At 41.5% G+C, this 17,947-nt stretch overlaps 1 protein-coding gene across 1 annotated transcript in view; it reads left to right on the top strand.

Moving 5' to 3' along the window:
• The first annotated feature begins 9,077 nt into the window (after positions 1–9,077).
• The window catches only part of ELAVL4 (ELAV like RNA binding protein 4), an 83,574-nt gene continuing 74,704 nt past the window's right edge, over positions 9,078–17,947 (top strand). Inside the window, exon 1 of the mRNA XM_069788776.1 lies at positions 9,078–9,110. Coding sequence (XP_069644877.1) covers positions 9,093–9,110 — 18 coding nt within the window. The 5' untranslated portion in view covers positions 9,078–9,092. The remainder of the gene's footprint in view (positions 9,111–17,947) is intronic.

Raw genomic sequence — 17,947 nt, 5'->3', positions numbered from 1 at the left:
GAACAGAGTTAAGAAGGGGAAAAAAACCTGCACAATCACAACTGCAGCCGAAGAGAGGAGTAAGAATATGTGAGAGAAACAGCCCTGCAGACCCCCAGGTCAGTGGAGAAGGAGGGAGGAGATGCTCCAGGCACTGGAGCAGAGATTCCCCTGCAGCCCGTGGGGAAGACCCTGGTGAGGCAGGCTGTCCCCCTGCAGCCCAGGGAGGTCCACGGTGGAGCAGATCTCCACCTGCAGCCCGGGGAGGACCCCACGCCAGAGCAGGTGGATGCCTGATGGAGGCTGTGACCCTGTGGGAAGCCCGCGCTGGAGCAGGCTCCTGGCAGGATCTGTGGACCCATAGAGAGAGGAGCCCACAGAGCAGGTTTTCTGGCAGGACTTGTGACCCCGTGGGGGACCCATGCTGGAGCAGTGTGCTCCTGAAGGACTGCAGCCCGTGGAACGGACCCATGCTGGAGCAGGGGAAGAGTGTGAGGAGTCCTGCCCCTGAGGAGGAAGGAGCGGCAGAGGCAACGTGTGATGAACTGACTGTAACCCCCATTCCCCATCCCCCTGCGCTGCTGGCGGGGGTAGGTAGAGAATTCGGGAGTGAAGCTGTGCCTGGGAAAAAGGGGGGGCGTGGGGTGGTTTAAGATTTGGTTTTATTTCTCATTACCCTACTCTGGTTTGATTGGCAATAAATTAATTTTCCCCAAGTCGAGTCTGTTTTGCCTGTGACGGTAATTGGTTGAGTGATCTCTCCCTGTCCTTATCTCGACCCATGAGCCTTTTGTTGTATTTTCTCTCCCCCGTCTAGCTGAGGGGGGGAGTGATAGAGCAGCTGCATGGTGCTTAGTTGCTGGCTGGGGTTAAACCACAACACAAGGCATATGCAACATCCTTCAGAATGCATCAGAGCAGATCCTTCATCAGCTGGAGGAACGATTGTGATAACAACATGAGGTCCTTCCTGCCCCGGGCAGCATAAAACAGGCTTGGGATTTCCAAACACTTTGTCCTCTCCAGCAAAGAGATGATTTTGGTATGTGTTAACTAACACATTACCAACATACCTTTTCCTTTCACGTACCCGGGCCCTTTTGTAGACAAGCGCCCAGCTCCTCCTGAATTATAATGGAAGTTCAGTGGCTGACCACAGAGGCTTTGACAATCTTTACACAGGACAATGACTTGAAACCAATCCTCTCCATTGTAAGTAATTCCAGAATAAAAATTAACAGAGAGTTGTGTTGACAATGACTTGGAGGGGCAAAATACTTTTTACTCTTCTATAACTGTCTGCATTCTGCAGTGTTAACAGGAGTTAAAACTTGGTTTAGTCATTAAAGTAATCGGATATGAATCAAAGAAACCTCAGGAGATGCTGTTGTTGAGAAAGCAGATATTATTTTCACACAAACAAGCGTTTTTCTCATCCTAACTTCATCTTAATGGGTATGTACCTTTAATAAACAAAACCATTATTTTGAATTGTATCAAGAAATTTCCATCTTTAATATTGCTCAAACAAAAAAATACGAAAATGCTAAAAGCATTTTGTTTTTTTATACACACATCTAGTATGTTCATTGCCATAATGCAATATTGTAAATGCCAAAAAAGTGAAGCAGTGATCTGTAATTTTAAAATGCCAGTGATTTCCAAGCTGTTGCTGATCTTGGAAAATTTCCCCAGTAGCATGTGGAGATCAATAACTGTTTATAGACTTTTTAGTCCCAGTTTATAGGGAGTGTATAACTATGGACTATGTCAAATCTCTTAACTGTGAAGTAAAAGACTGATTTCACACTTAAAACTACCCAAAGGCCCGTAATGCTAAAGAAAGGCAAGAAGAATGATCCAGGGAAGTACAGGCCACGCAGCATCTGCTTGTTCTCTGGGACAATAATGGTGCAAGTCTGCGGGAGCCATTTCTGGAGAAGAAAGAAAGGTGATTAGAAACAATAGCCAGCACGGATTTACCAAGGTTTGCCATGCTTGACCAAGCCTAATTACCTTCTGTGATGAAATGGCAAGATGTGCAGACAAAGGAGGAGCAGTAGATGTTGTCTACCTTGACTTCAGCAAGGCTTTCAGCACACTCTCCACAGCACACTTGTATCCAAGTTGGAACATTACAGTGTGGATGGGTAGACTGCTAGATGGGTGAAAATCTAGCTTGACAGGCACAACGGGCTACCAATTCATACTCCACCTGACAGCTGGTTACCAGTGGTGCTCCTTGGGAGTTTACCCTTAGACCTACACCATTGAGTATCTTCATCAGTGGCCTGGAGGAGAACACAGAGCACAACTTCGTCAGGCTTGCAGAAGGCACTAAACTAAGGGATGCCATCAGCACTCTCAAGATCAGAATTCTCATGTAGAGGGACGTACACAGGCTGGAGGAATGGAGTGACAGAAACCTCATGAAACTCAACAAGGACATGTGAAAAGTCTTGCACCTGGGACAGACTAACACCCTACAATGGTACAGGACCAGACCGATCCTGGCTGAGAAGCTCTGCTGAAAAGGACATCAGGGTCCTGGTGATGTACACTAAGCACAAGCCAGCAGTGCACTCTGGCAGCAATGAAGGCTAACAGCGTCTTGTGCTATTATCAACAGGTGCACAGACAGTAGATTGAGAGATGTAATTATTCCCTTTTACTCTGTATTCTTTAGGCTATTTTAGTATCTGGAACATTATGTGCAGTTTTGGGGCCCCCTGTTCAAGAAAGATGCTGATAAACTGAGAAAGTAGAGCAGACAAGTACCGAGGTGTTTAGAGGGCTGGAGCACTTGCTCTTTGAGGAAAGCCTGAGAGATGGGCCTTGTTTAGTCTGGAGAAGAGACAGCTTCCAAAACACCTAAAAACAACCTGCCCATGCTTAAGAAGAGGCTACCAAAAAGATGGAGCTAGGCTCATTACTGATGTGCAGCTGGATATAAAGAAAAAAATAACTAAATACAAGGATATTTAACCACTGGAACAGGTTGCCTGGAGAGACTGAGGAATCTCCATCCTTGCAGGTTTTCAAAACCTCATTGCACCAAGTCCGAAACAAACCGATGTGATTTCAGTGTTGACCCTGATCTGAGCAGGAGTTTGCACCAGAAAGCCTCCTAAGGTTCCTTCCAACTGAATGATTCTATGATTGTAAGAACATGTAAGAGTCTTTTCAAAGTTATACTTTGCTATCCATTCTGTCCTCAGGGTTGTCACTTTACATGTGTAGTTCTGGGCTGATGTCAAAAGAAAAGTAAATGAACATGTCCTCTTCATCCTTGTATCTCAGAAGCAGGTTTCAGATCAATATCCTGTGCATGCTGATCCTAAATTCCACTGCAATGTTAATGTATCCCATTACCAGAAAATACCTTTTACTCACTATTTTTCCTTCCTTGCACATGTACCCATGTGAAAGTACATAAAGAATTTCATTGTATCATAGAACCTTTCTCTTCTGAATCCAGATGGTTTTCTACTTGGTATTTTACAGAAAAGGTACTGAAAAATAATTTTATCTTTGATTATGTCTCCTTACAGCTTATTCATCAATGGTTTTAGTTATGGTAGATCAATTCTTTTCTATGCTCATCCATTTCTCAGTCTTCTGTTTCATCTAATTTTTCATCAGCTGAATCTTTTCCTTGCATAACTGAAATATGAGCTATGGTTTCACACGCATTGCTGTGTCCGTAAGTCTGCAGCTCCTGAACATTAATTGGATAAGAAACTGTGATGGAAATTGGTAACAAAGCATGCTATATCCCAACACTGTAAAGAAATGTGAATTTTTAACTGTTCTCATGAACGCCAAAATTTAATTACATTACTCCATTTAATGAAGTCGTACTGGAACTAGCATCCTCTTACAACCTTAGGTTTCATCGCTTTACAGTTACATTCATACTGTAAACTCCCTGGTTAGCAAGTAAGACAGACATTGCAGGCAATCCTCAAAACGAACAATACTACTACAGTACAGTAATTTGTTACATGATTGCACATTCTAAATGTGACAGTATTTAGCAAATTGTAGAAATGTATACTGGAAATGAACCATATATTTTCTTCCTAATTCCTTTAGTAAGAGTGTGTAAACACATTAAATTGTGCAGTTTCATATCCGAGGTCTTATTTCCAATATTATGAAAGACTGCCTTAAAGTATTTAAACCTTCTTTGTGTTATATCATCATGAAGGAAAAAAACAAGCTGTAAGGAAACTTACAAACATAGAAAACTAAAGCGGCCACTGGAATTCTCTAACTTTTGTGCAATTAAAGTGGCATAAAATGGGATTTCTAAGATATGATAAATATACAAAATTATTAAGCATGAAAATAGCTAGGAGCTTGTTTGGGGGCAACTATACCATACATTGGTGGCTTTGCCACAGACTAAAGCCAAAGACCAACTTCTTCTAATCACATGTGAAATCCAATACTCTTCCTGAGGTGCAGTACCATGTATATCAATAGAGGAAGCAGTTTAAACCTATTCAAACAAGAAAAATATCTTAGAAGTCCAGACAGGTAATAAACAATGTATCATTGTTCTTTCTACTTGTTCTTTTTCCACTCCTGGCTGTGCAAATCAGAAAAAGTAGAAAGTCAGGGTAGCAGTGGAAGACTCACCAAACTACGTTTCAAAAAGAAGATATTTAAATTGCTATAAAAAGATCAATGTTATACTGACTGTTGAAGGCAGAGTGAATACGAAGTCATGTGGCTCTGAAGCCTGATCTTTTAAGCTGCTCCTAATTAAATGCAGCTTTGCTCCTACTGGATGCTAAGAGCCTTCCAGGTTACTGCCCGTATTAAATGAAAATTAGATACTTATCTGTATGAATCTTACAAAGTTGATTGAAAAAAGATAATGTGTGAAGTCTGTGTCAAAAAAGAATATTGCTGATTCATTCTAATGTGCTTAGACATTCCTGAACTCTGATGGTTCATCAGTACCTCATAGTATAGGTCATAATCCTTAGCAGATAAATGCTTAATCCAAGATAAATCGTAATAAATCCAAATGAGATTAGACCTTTACCGAAATATCCAATGAGTGGTGTAAAAACATGTTTGAGTGACTGTGATACATCAGTGGGAGTCACTGACTAAGTTATGTACAGAACTTCAGAGAAGGTGCAATAATAGTTAAAAGCTGAAATTTACTGATAAACACCACTTGGGGGGCTGGTGTTGAGTGTTCTTCACCCGCCTCACTTCTTTACAGTGTTCTTCTGATCTGCAAGTCTTCATGGTTTAAATCAGTGCTCTGTCAAAATCACCTACTTTCTGAAACAAATGTTTTATTTATCTCCTCCTCCCCACTCCTACTATTCTGAATCTGAATAAAACCTGCAGGAGCCTTAAGGCTAAATCATTCAGTGGGATCCACTGGCATTTTCATCCCCTCTGTATTTGGTAGCTTATGATATCTGGATGACTTGTTAAGTATTTATAGTAAAGCACATATTTGCATAGTATTTTAAAAAATCAAGAAGCCGTATTAACTAAAATTAATAGTGCTATGATTGACTAAATGCATGACGGTTGGAGCTGGGCAAAAAGGCAAGAAAAACTGCTGCTAAAATCTGAGATTGCCATGAAAGTCTAGAATCTTTACCTTGAAGAAATTTTGTCCGTCTTTACTTGTGACACAACTATAACCTCTTAACCTGACAGCTGTAAACAAAAAGCTGCTGCCTCGAAGCAGAAGGATTTCAGCTACATTTTTAAAAGTTTATTACTCTGAAATAATAAAGCCTCCAAGAAATCCTATTCTAAAAAACTGTGTTGCCTTACATTTAGAATTTAAAAAAAAAAAAACCCAAACATAAGAAATCTCTACTTAATAAATTGTAACATGAATTAAATTAAAATTCTGAATTAAGCTGCCCATGTAAGTCTGAGTTCCATTAGTATTACTGAGTGTACTCAGAGTTGTGATCCTGGGACACTGGCTTCATAGGAGTTTTGACTGTGTGAAGAATGAAAATTCGTATCCGATGTCCTCAAAGCCTTTGATGTGTTTATAACTTTTATAGGTCAATTGCAAAGATAAGTTTTGTAATGGCTTTCTACACTTAATACTCTCTTTCCATTGCTTAAAATACATAAACATTTACTTCTGACAACATTTTCTATTTATTCTAAACACAGTGGTATCCATTAACAATATATTGATTCAGAATGCTATATTCTGAATAAGCAATTTCATCATTGTGCTCTAATAGCACAGCGAAGCTATCAGATTTTGTCACCATCTGACTTTAGCTAGTCCTGCTGTTTCATCATAAAGCAATACAAGCAAAATTCTGCATTAGGTGTTACGATTTTAACAGTGAACTAGGTAAGCCACTTCTCATCAGCAAATCACGCCGCCAGGTTTCTAAACTTCTGGAGATCCTATTGTTGGTTGCTCAGATTAGACAAAGAAACGGGGCGGATTGTGGGAGGAGTATCGTGAGTTAGGTGCTCAGGTAGAGACAGATGCACATAGACAAAGCAACACAGGTGCTTTTCTAATTCACATGTAGAATGAGCACTCACGTCCTTTGAGCTGAGACTTCACACCATTTCCATTACCTACAACATACGACTCATTATTCTGAAGGAGAAACGTAAGTTCTTATTTTAGAAGGCATTTTTGTTGTTCGTTTTGTCATGTAACTAAGATATGAAATAACAGGAAAATGAACTAAATCTTTTACTTTGTATAGTACATATCTAAATCATGCATTAGCAGTATTCAGTTGTAAGAAACATTCACATTTATTCATATTTGAGCAGACCTACCTAGAATTCTCTTTTCAGAATAACAGTATCAGGCTTTACACTTCTCAACAGTACAGAAGACATTCCTATAACTATTTTCTGTTATATTTTTAAACAGCAGTTAGGAATGTCGTCTGAATCTAAACTTCTATCATCAAGAAAATGCCACATAATGATCATTAGCTGTACAACAATGTAGACCTTTTGCTACGCCTGTGGAGAAATATTTGCACTGTAACCAGATCCAGTAGGAACTATAAAACAGATACAAGTTTCTGGAGTATTAAGGAGAACTTTTAATTATTTTTTTTTCCAGAGACCTAAAAAATCTAGGCAAATAACTGAAATACTGAATAGTGCAGACTCAGTATACAGCAAATAAAAAAGCTGTGCAAGAAATATCATTTTCTTTAGGTATACAGAGCTTCAGAGTGAACCACTTTTAGAAAAGCTGTTGTCTCATGGGGTGATACCTTATCATTTAATGGATTGATGCCCTTTTCTTGACTGTTGTTTGGAACTAGACTTTTCAATTTTTAAGAATACCAACACCAGTTCAAAAGAAAGTTGTAGAGGCTGTAAGTCGGGAAGGATTTCCATAATTCTGTCAAAATACACAGAAAGAAAAGATACAGCGCACCTACAAGTACAGCAACACTGCTTTGGTTCAGAGAGGTGTATTGATATCAGTAGACTGTCTAGGCGTAGATGATTTTTAGTATAAGATACAGTGCACTGAGAAAGTGAAACTTGTTTCCAGGAAAAAAAAAAAAAATCTTAGCTTTGTCTGGATTTCTGACAATCGCATTTCATATCTCTATTTTTTAGAATAATATTTTGGGGGATGCCTGCACAGAGTACATCACAGGTCCTTTCTTTACATGATAGTGCGTCTCTAAAACAAGAGGATTTTGACCAAACTAATAGACAGATGAAGCCAAACAAACAAATTGCTGCTATGCTAATTTCTTGAACAGATGGCTCTGATCCAGTATTTGCTAGCAAATGTAATTCATTGTCAAGCTAACACAGAATCATGTCTGTCTTTCTGTCATTTTGTATGTATAGCATATAGGGAGAAATCTGGCTGAGGATACTCCACACACATCTAAATTTATACACAAAGAACTGAAAATCAAAGTGCATAAACAAGTACAAATTCTGCCATCCTTACTGGAAGCGGAGATTAGACCACTGTTTTGAAGTTTCAGGTACAGATCTTCAAAAGGCATGAGATGTTAGGGCTATAGTCTTTCCTCACTTTGCGGGAGAAATACCCTTGAAATTAATACAGGTTGTATACATAGCTTGCAGCAGGAGAGTATACCAGGCAAACCACCCTATGAACTTTTAATTTTCTAGACACAAGATATTTTATTTAAATGGCTGAGATTTTGTTACCTTTAACCAAGCTCCCTGGAAAAAAAGAGTCAATAAAAATGTAAACAGTTTTGCATCCAGCCTCCTGACCAGGCCATGCAGTTGAGACTGTGGGTCTAATTCAGCTTTCTGAGACAGTCTGCCTTTGCTGCTGGTGTATCTTCAGCTAAATTTAGCCTAATGTTAAGAATGACCTACACAGCAAGGAAATAAACTGTTTGAAAAAATATAGGACAAAGCTTATGTTTAAGGGAAAGCTTCCCACAATGTTCTATTTGTGGCACACGATCATACATTTGTGTCACATCATCTTATCCCTTCCTTGAGCATTGATTGAAAAAGAGGCTTTTTAACCTACTCAAAATTCCTCTTCGTACATTTTGATCGGTGAGGGTCACAGACCTGGTCAAAAACAGAGGAAGCACCTCCAAGCAAGAGATCGGAACAAATCCCATCCTGCCTGCTGCACTTTATTTATTTTCGTATCCAAATCGTGAGGCACCTGGATGCGTCGCGGCCCTGGGAAGGAGCAGAGCTGTGCAGACCCGCTGGGTACGTTACCCTGGCTCCGGCGCTTTACCTTCACGCACCCACCCACGGGTGGGGGGGGGGGGTGGTGTCACCGTACCGTGGGGCTCACCGACCCCCACACGAGTACCCTCTCCCCCACTCCAGCTGCCCCAGGAACTCCCCCAGCTGCCGCCGATTTCACAACGCGCCCGTGTGACTTAAAAAGCCCGTCCCCGATCACCCTATTCCCCCCCCCTTCCCTCTACCCGGGCGCTGCCTCTACCAAGATGGCGGCGGCGCCGCCGCCTCACGCCGCTCCGTAGCGTTTGCGCCCCGCCTTGGCTGCGCGGGAGACCCCGTGCCCGCCACCGCCACGTGCTGCCGTCGCGCGCGGTGCCCGGCGGCGCGCGTCTCGCGCTTCGAACCCGCGGCAGAAGATGCGCGTTCAAGGCGCGGTGAGGAAACACCCCCCCCTCCCCCTCCCTCCACACACACCCACCCCCCCCGGCCCGCAAAGTGTTACCGGGGCGGGGGGCACACGGGAGCGAGGTCCCCGCTGCACCGGCAGCTGCGGAAACGAGGGGGGAAACGTGATTTTCCGGGATGGCGGCGGGGAGGGGGCGCAGGTGCCTTTTGCCCCCCCCCTCCCCCTTCTGTATGGGCTCCCGGCGGCCGCGGGGCGGGGGAGCCCCCCTGCTCACACCCCCCCCCCCCCCCCCGTTCGGACGGCGGACCCGCCGCGGAGGGTAAATCCTCCCTCGGGGCGTCGAGCGGGGCCGTTCTGGGGGGCCGGGGGCGGCGGCGGGTCGTGTCTGCCGGGACCGAGGACACGCTTCGGGCCGCCCCCCCCGGGGGGGGGTGTCCCCGGGGGGTGCTGCCCGGCTGGGCTCGGGGGCGGCCGGGCCCCCTGCCCCGCCCCGGGCGCGTTTCATCCGCTTCTGAAGAAATGTTCTTTTAAAAAAAGCGGCAGTTTTGCACGGCGTTGCCTAAACTAGCGTTTTTTGGAAGGAAAAGCTATTCACGGGGCTTGTCCTGTGCCCCGAGCTTCTGGCTGCTTTGGTTTTGCAAGGGGGTGCTGGGGGCTTCGCAGCCGGGGGGTGCGGGCAGCAGCCGGGGGGGGGGGGGGGGGGCAGCTGTACGGCGTGACGCTGCCTTTGCAGCTAACGAGCTTTAATGACTGAGTCGGTTTAGAGGGTTGATTGCATCAAATGTCTAAGAACCAGAAAGAAAAGGTTAAACTCAGCGGTGTAATGGCTCTGTGCAAATGGTTTCTCTTTATTTCGGCACGTATATACGTGGTGGTGAATTTAAGAGTGAGTTTCAGGCTTAATCTAGTTTACTGTGATTAGCACAATTAGGTGTTTTTAATTAAAATTTTTACCCATGACAGTGTAGTTTTAATTGCATAATACTTACTATGGAAGTTAGCACTGGGTTTGTGCCGGTAGCATTTTTTCCCCGTATAGTAAACATTCCAAGATATTAAAAGGGTAACTTTGGTATAGTTGAAACTTTTGTTTGCTTGCTACTCCATATAATATAAAAAAATGGCATTGCTAAAGTAAGTGTTATCATTGAAGACGTGCGTTAATATATTTCTCTAAATATTTTCTCTGAGTGCTTTTTAAGTGTGACGGTACATCTTGAATAAGAGACGTAGGCTCATACTGGCTGTGGAGACTTGGAAGTAGGACTGCCTACGGTGATAAAGCATCTTTTAAATTTCACCAAAGCAGGAGTAGGATAATTCATATTACATTACTTGTTCAATTTGTTTATCGGTTCTTAAGCAGGTCTCCCACTGACTTCGTTGGAAGGTCATTGTACACAATGGCACCCTCAGCACCATTTAAGGCTTCTATTGTCTCTTTGTATTAGTAGAAGGCCACATAATACTATTTAACAGGTACATTGGAGGCTTACTTTTGTGCCAACACTTGGCCTTTTCTTGTAAAAAGGGCCAGGGAGAGCAGTTGAGAATTTTTTTTAATAAAATTAAAGCCGTTCCCGTTTTTTTTTAATTTAAAAGCTCCGGAACGGTACTGGAAACCTTAAACAAGAACCCTGTTCTAGTGGTTGAGAAGCAGAACCTGCAGCATATTCAAAGCAGAAATTAAATTGATAGTCTAATTTTACTATCCACACTGAGTGACATACAAAATAGTAAGGAAGACTAAATGATGAAAAGTAAATTAGATTTTTAAATTAGGTAATGTTTGAAGATGTTAGAGTATTACTACATTTATTTCGTTGTTAATATTCTGAGATGTTTTAGGAAAAAGTAAGGAAAGATAAATCATACCAAAATAATTTAAATGACATTTTAAAAAAAAATCAATTACAATGTGAGGCTTATTGCTATGCAGAGGAAAAAGCCTTTGCACAGAAATAAGCCTTTTACTTTACTCCACCTATTGAACAGAAAAATGTAGACTAAGGAGAAAGTGTTTGTCTAGCTTTGGCAGTAAAGAAGCCTGGGAATGGTCTGCAGAAATGGAGATTCCTGCACCATTCCAGTTCAGCATTGCCAGTGAGATACATGGCACAGGCATGTATGTTTTATTTACATTTTAAAGGGGTTTTGAAACACAGTTAACTTTTTTAGCCATACAGGAAGGACTTACTACATATTTTTGTCTTGGTACAAAGAAAGAAATGTGTCAAATTTAGCAGTTTAAAACGAATTACTCTGAATGTGTGCTATGGCATTAGTTTAGTTAAGACTGCTTTACAGTTTCAGGATACCCTAGTTTTGCGGAGGAAAAAAGGTGACACCCTACAGCCATAATAGTCTGAAAGCCACAGGCAGGACAGCAATCCAGTGCTGGCCCTGCAGCCTCTAACTTTAAAAATGAGCATGGGAAAAACATTGCTGCAGGCAGTGAACTCTTCCTGGGTAGTTTAAGGGTTACGTTGGGCTAATGTGTAGTGATATACCAGAACAGAATTTTTTTAAAAGCCTGTCAATTTCTATTAAATGTAAGAGCATATTTTAAAAAGGAGAATTTTGGTTCCACATAGCTGCAGAAATAACATTCTGAAAGATGGTTCCTGCGAAGATTTTTGTTAAGCAGAAATAGTGAATGTGTATCTCAATAGGGCATTGGGTTTCATGCCAGCACTGTGTTGGGGAGAGGCAAAGGTTGTTAACTGCAAATCATTTTGCAGTTTGCATTCTGGGGTTGTGGGTGGGAATTCCTTTTTTACCTATTTTTATTTTGCTCAGGTATACCTGGGATTATTACAGCTGGGGGTCAGCAACTTTTTATTAATTTTCTAGAAATAGGTGTGTGGCAAATAAGTTCCTAAATAATTCTAGGTAGTGTCAGCATTTTTCTTTGCTTGTTTCTTATCAGTATTAACTAACTGTTACTGTTCAAATCAGCCTGGTAACAGTTTTGAAGAATGGCAAAAGTAATGAGAAGGGATGTATTTTCATGGAAGGGTAGTATATAAGAGGAAAGAAGTAAAACCTTAATATTGCCAGTTAGAGTCCCATTATCTGTAACTGCTTTTTGGCCTTAAGGGAAGTTCATACCTAACAGTAAAATCTGTAAAATCGTATCATATTTTTATACTGGTCTAGCTGGCTGGATAAAAGAAAAACATGCGGAGTACAGCATTAGTGATGTAGCAGTGTATCAGGATCCATTTGTAGTAACTGTGTATTTGTTCAGGATGAATGGGGGGAGTGTATAATAATTGTAATTCTGGCCCTGTGAGAATAATACTGTCCTAGGCAGAAAAGAGTGTCTCAAAACTAATGACAAAATATGCCTGTTGTACAGGTTAAATTTCTGTGGTATTTTCTTCACTTTTACTCAGTTTTTGAAGAATTTGGCTGGAAGAATCCTGCATTCAAACAACAAAGGAGTGCAAACAAGATGTAGGATTAAAGAGTAAGCTGAAAAATCATGACTAAACTCAGTAACAGTGACAAAATAATTGTGGTCACTTCCAATTAGTCTGTTTACTTCACAGTACCAATTCAGATTTTTCTAAGGAAGTATATAAGCTGGTGTTTTTTTAATTAGCTCTCCTTGATTTTTCTTACATATCTTAATTAAAAGTTTGGTTGTAGTTGTTAATTATGATGTACTTGTTTAGCCTTTTGTTTAGTCTTTGTTCTGTTTATGAATGCTGCCTTCGAACTGCATTGCTCTTACTCAAACATCTTGCATGATAGTTTTCCTTGGGGGTTACGGAAATGATAATCAGCCTTATGCTTGCTCTGTTTCCAGGTGCCAGTAAGAGAGACTCTTTGGAAATGATAGCTCAACAAACAGACATTTCATGTTCTACCGTGACCTAGTCCAGTTTGTCAAAGATTGGATTTTAAAGCATTAAATTGCTTATCACTAGCCTGAGCTGTTGGTGCGATTTTCATGTTTCCCTTTTGGTTGGACTTCAGAGTTCTGGTGTTAGTGGGGTTTTTCTGGTGTGGAAAGAGGGTTATAGTGGAGGACCTAAATGTGTGTTGTACTTCTTGCACCCTTTTATATTTTATCAGTTTGTTTTTATCCCCAAACTGTTTGCAGCAAGTACAGTGTAGAAGCACAGAAAACTCTTAACCTCTCACGAAAAGAAATATGTCAAATATTACAGCATATTACTGGATTCAAAAAGCAATTGACTTGTAAACCAGGCTTGGTGAACCATTTTATTCACAATGTCTTTTCATTACTTATTCAGATAATTGATGCAGTGTTTGAAGTCCCTGAAGTGCACAGAAGCATCTGCAATTTCATTGACATAGTAAACTATTTTTTAAAAAGTAACATACTTCTGTATCCTCACAATAGAGAAAATATGCAGCCTTTGTTCCATAATGATTTAAAGTTAATGCATAGGAGTTTAGGTTTGGGATTTCCATAAACTAAGGGGTTTTCCCACCTTTCAACAGTTGGGTTTTAGTACTGAAAAACAAGTGTAGTTTCTGTGTGGGTTTTGGATGACTTCAGTAAAAATAAGTGTTCTGGTGCTTCCCCCCAGTTAGAAAAAGTAATAATAATAAATGGTATTATTTGTAAAACTGCTGATACTTCAGTGTATTCTTAAACTGGAGAACAGATGCCTCCTATTGCCATCCACTTCAGTATGTTTACTGGTGGTTCATACAGCCTAGGTCATATTCTTGTCTTCATGTTTCTAAGTGCTCCTATAGCCTCTTCCTTCTGAATGCAGTCAGCTGCTCCCTGATTTGGTTTACATGCTCTTAGTGTCTCCCTCGGGTTCTCTCCATTCACCCGTCTTTCACAACAGTCTCTGCAAGCTTTGTTAATCAGCTCATCCATTTGCATTAGAAGGTTTCTTTCCCTGTGCAAGAAAAATTATTTGCACCCCTCACTGCTTGCTGTCATTGCTTGGTTTGGAGCAAATCTGTCCCTGCTTCCTAGTTTATTATCAAATTTATCACTTGCTGTGCTTCTAGATAAAGCTACGCTTTTCTGTGGGGTTTTTTGCATGTGTGTCCATCTATGTTATCTGGCCCCTTGCCTGCCTTTATAGAAAAAAAAAAGGTTACTTTTTCTTCTTGATTGATTTCTTCCACTTGGCTCCTTTCATTTTCTTCACTGACTAGTAGTTTTGTCACTTCTGGGATTTCATGCACTATTTCCAACACAGTTGACTTTATTTGAACCATTGTCCTCCATACTTCCATGCAATGTATAGGTAGAGTCTTTGCATCTTCTTGTTGTTAAGTTTGTCTGCCCTTGTTTTTTAGGTCTTTTTCAGTTAGGCACACGGGCTTGCTATAAAATCAATATCTGAATGCTTTCTTATGGGTAATACATAAACAGTGGATTTCCTGACCTCCCCAACAAGCATGTTCACTGTATATGCTTTTGTGTTTACCTTCTCTTATGAATGCATAATTCCAAATTTCTTTTAGCAAGTGTTTTTACACCCCAATTCATGAATCTTGACATCTTTGTCAATTTCTTTAGTTGCAGTAACCTGTGTGAGGCCACCTTTGACTAAGCTGTTGCTCATTGCTTATGCAGAACCCCAAATTCTCTAAGGTATATAAATATAGTTATTGTTTAATAGAAATGCTTTTATTGGAGGAGCTTTCTAGGTCAAAAGAGAAGGCCTGGCACCCTTGGGACAAAGAAGACTTGCCCATCTCCTGTGTGCATTGCCCACTAAAATTTCAAAATCTCATCTTTCTGGAGGAGTTCTCCTACCAGATACAGGATCTGAAAGCCCACCCTCTGCTGTAGACCTAACTGTAGGTTACAGAAGATTTACTTCACCTCCTCATGCATGCCAATTTATGGAAGTAATAATACCCAGCTAACCTGCTTCAGCTTGCCAAGGGATATGATGAGTTACCTGGTGGCTGGCTGTGTGCAGTTGCCTGTGGGTTTGCAGAAGAGTGGCTGCTACGCTGCTTACGGGGGATGTGCAAACAGGGTTTGGTTGCTCCAGTTCAGGTTGTGCTGTAGAGCTGTGTTAAGCACCCATGGCTTTGCTAGAGAGGTTATTACTGTTTCTAGACCTGAGATTAGCAAGCTTCATTTACAGAAGTTTTGATATAAAGTTGGTCTGATGCTCAGACTCCTGTTTCCAGGCCTGTCACTTGCCAACAGTTTTTAATCATTGCTCCTCATTCAAGTAGCTGTGTTTTTGAATAGCTTTTGTTTGGTTTTGTTCCTAGTTTTCTAAGAAAAGTCCTTATCCTATCCTACTTGTCTGTTGGTCATGTATTCCCTGCTTAATAGCTTTCTAACCCACTGGCAAGTCTTGAATGGATGATGGAAAGGTGGAAGTTTCAAAGATGCTGAACTACTACAAGCTTTGCAAAATCAAACATTCGAGAAAAGCCTTAATTTGAGCTCATCCCATAGAAGGGAATTGCACAGCAGCAAAACTGAACACTGAAGCCTTAGAGAAGCATTGTTTCCATGGGACAAGGTTCCTGCTAGTAGCCTTCATATGTGGGAGATTATTTCTCTCATGCTATGATGAGAAGAGATAAAGCACTTTGTATACACTTACTGACATCCTAGGTAGCATCGCATAATCCAGGCAATTTACTTTTTGGTTGAATTGAGATGCCTGTTGTCTGTTGGTGTTTGTAATACTAGCCTTTCTGTTAATGTACTCAGTGCTGAATTTAACTGCTTTAAGGAAGACTTCAGCTTTAATTATGTCTTGGAAGAGTCATTCAAATGCTGCTCCTTGTGAGTTTCCTCTCGCTCAGTGCTCCATGCTGTGGTTTATACTTGGCTCACTGGAGCTCTTCTCAGGCTCTCACGTAAGCAGAGAGCTTGTGGCAGCACCAGGACTGTTCTCTGCATCTGTACTTTGACATGGCAGCAGCCAGATGAAATTAATAAATACAATAGATGAAAGTGGTTAAGGGATCAAAGATGAGAAGAGATTGGTAGAGAAGGAAAAATGGCATTTACTGAAGTTAGTAGCACATTGAGCAGATTGGTTTGGGTGGTTTGTTTTGCTTTTTTTTCCATTCTCAGGAGGGAGCATGGTATTTGTTGGCCAGAAAAGCAGATTCTGGAAGAATGGTGTGCCTAGAAATAGAGAGAACTAAACTTGAACTTGCAGAAGGATGTCTTGGACATGACTGCGTGTTTCACTCCGTGCTGGGATGTATCCTTACTGTCTTGTAGTCCCTCTGACCTGCATAAATCTGCTGTGTAGGTTGCTCCTGCGGTAGTCAGCTAAGGGGTCTCAGAGTCCTGAGTAGGACCTATGTGTAGGTAGGACGAACCTGCAGAAGTGTCCACCAGGCAGTGTGTAGTAGTGTGTCTTAGTAGATGTGTGATACAGAGGAGGGAGCAAGAAGATCAAAAGCAGCAAATACTGTATACTTGCAATGTAGTTCCATGTCATGCTGGGTACTTTCTAGTCCATCAAGTAATTTACACTGGCTGTGAATAATGTCAGGAGGTTTTATTCTTTCACATGATTTGTGAAGCCTCTCCTCTCAGTAAATCAGAGTTCTGTGGTATCTTAACACTAACAGGACAGCCAAATTTCCCACTTCACCAGTGGGACCTTGGGAGGAAGAGAAGTTGCCACTCCACATTTCCCGCAGCTGGCAATGTGACTGGAGGAGTGAGAAACTTGCTTTCCAGCCCAGATATCTTCCTCTGGCAGCAGAGAGGAAAGAAACTGATGCCAGACTTCTCTTCTGTCTTGTCCTCTGCTGTTATGTGGGGGAAGATATTAAGGTCAGCCCCAGGCTTCATGTGCTGTGACAGCGTAGGTTGTTCCCTTTACACAGATGGTCTAGCTAATGAGAGTACATTGCTGAACAGAGTTCTGAATCAGGGTTATTAACACCCAGAACTAACTACCCTTTATGGAACCACATAGTTAAAAGAAATCGTCTGTAGTACTAGAATGCTGCATGTAGTACAGACACGCACTTTTTGTGCATGTCAGTGCATCTAACCAGTCTTACCCTACAAATGTTTATGACTGTCAGAAATCCCAACCCTATACTCAAGAGATGTATTATTGGAGATTACAGCTGGAGGTATGCAGTCTATTGTCTGTTTTTTCCATTCACTTTCTCAAGGGTAATGTGCTCTCCTTATGAAGTGAAAGGCTGGGTTCTTTCCCCTCTGTGCCGCAGCCCTGAGCTTAAATGAAGCACCTGGACCAGGGCTGGTGGTGGAGGCTACAGGTGGGACTGGTCAGGGCACTGAAGACCCAGGAGCACACCTGGCAGTGGCGTGGCCCCAGGTCTTCCTCCTCGCTTGCCTCCCAGAATCTCATGCTGCTCTCTGCAGATCATTCTACTGGAAACCTGTTTGAAATGTTGCCAGGTTATGTTGCTTATGTAGTGTTGAACAATGCATTTGGGATCCTCTTGTAGTATGGGACTGTCATGGGCTGACGTGCTTTTTTCTCCTTTCTGTTAACCCGTCAGCTCTGATGCTCAGCAGTCATGCTTTAACAGAATGGTTAGTCTGAGCTTGTGGACAGGATAGGGAAGTGCTGATGAGCAGATTGGGTACACCAGAGCATCTGGCCTGTCTGTCTTAATCTGAACCTTACAAGCAGTCTCTTGTGTAGAAGTAGTGAAGATTTTTATGGTTTCCTAAATAGCTGAATGAAGTAAAGCCTTCATTAAGCTTGATTGCAGTGTTTTTAAAATTATTTCTATCAGGGTCTTGTGGAAGCATTTGGCGCAAGATATTACTGTGTACACTTACAGGTTGTTTTTCCCAACATTCATTTTTAGTATCTGGTCTTATTTTGGTTTGCATAGTTGATGTGACTGTATCTGCGAGATGTTTTTTTTCCTTCATTCATTACT

Source organism: Haliaeetus albicilla, chromosome 8 (assembly GCF_947461875.1).
Source record: "Haliaeetus albicilla chromosome 8, bHalAlb1.1, whole genome shotgun sequence".
Lineage (NCBI taxonomy): Eukaryota > Metazoa > Chordata > Aves > Accipitriformes > Accipitridae > Haliaeetus > Haliaeetus albicilla.
The sequence above is the reverse complement of the archived record's forward strand: the minus strand, read 5'-3'. Positions and strand labels throughout refer to the sequence as shown.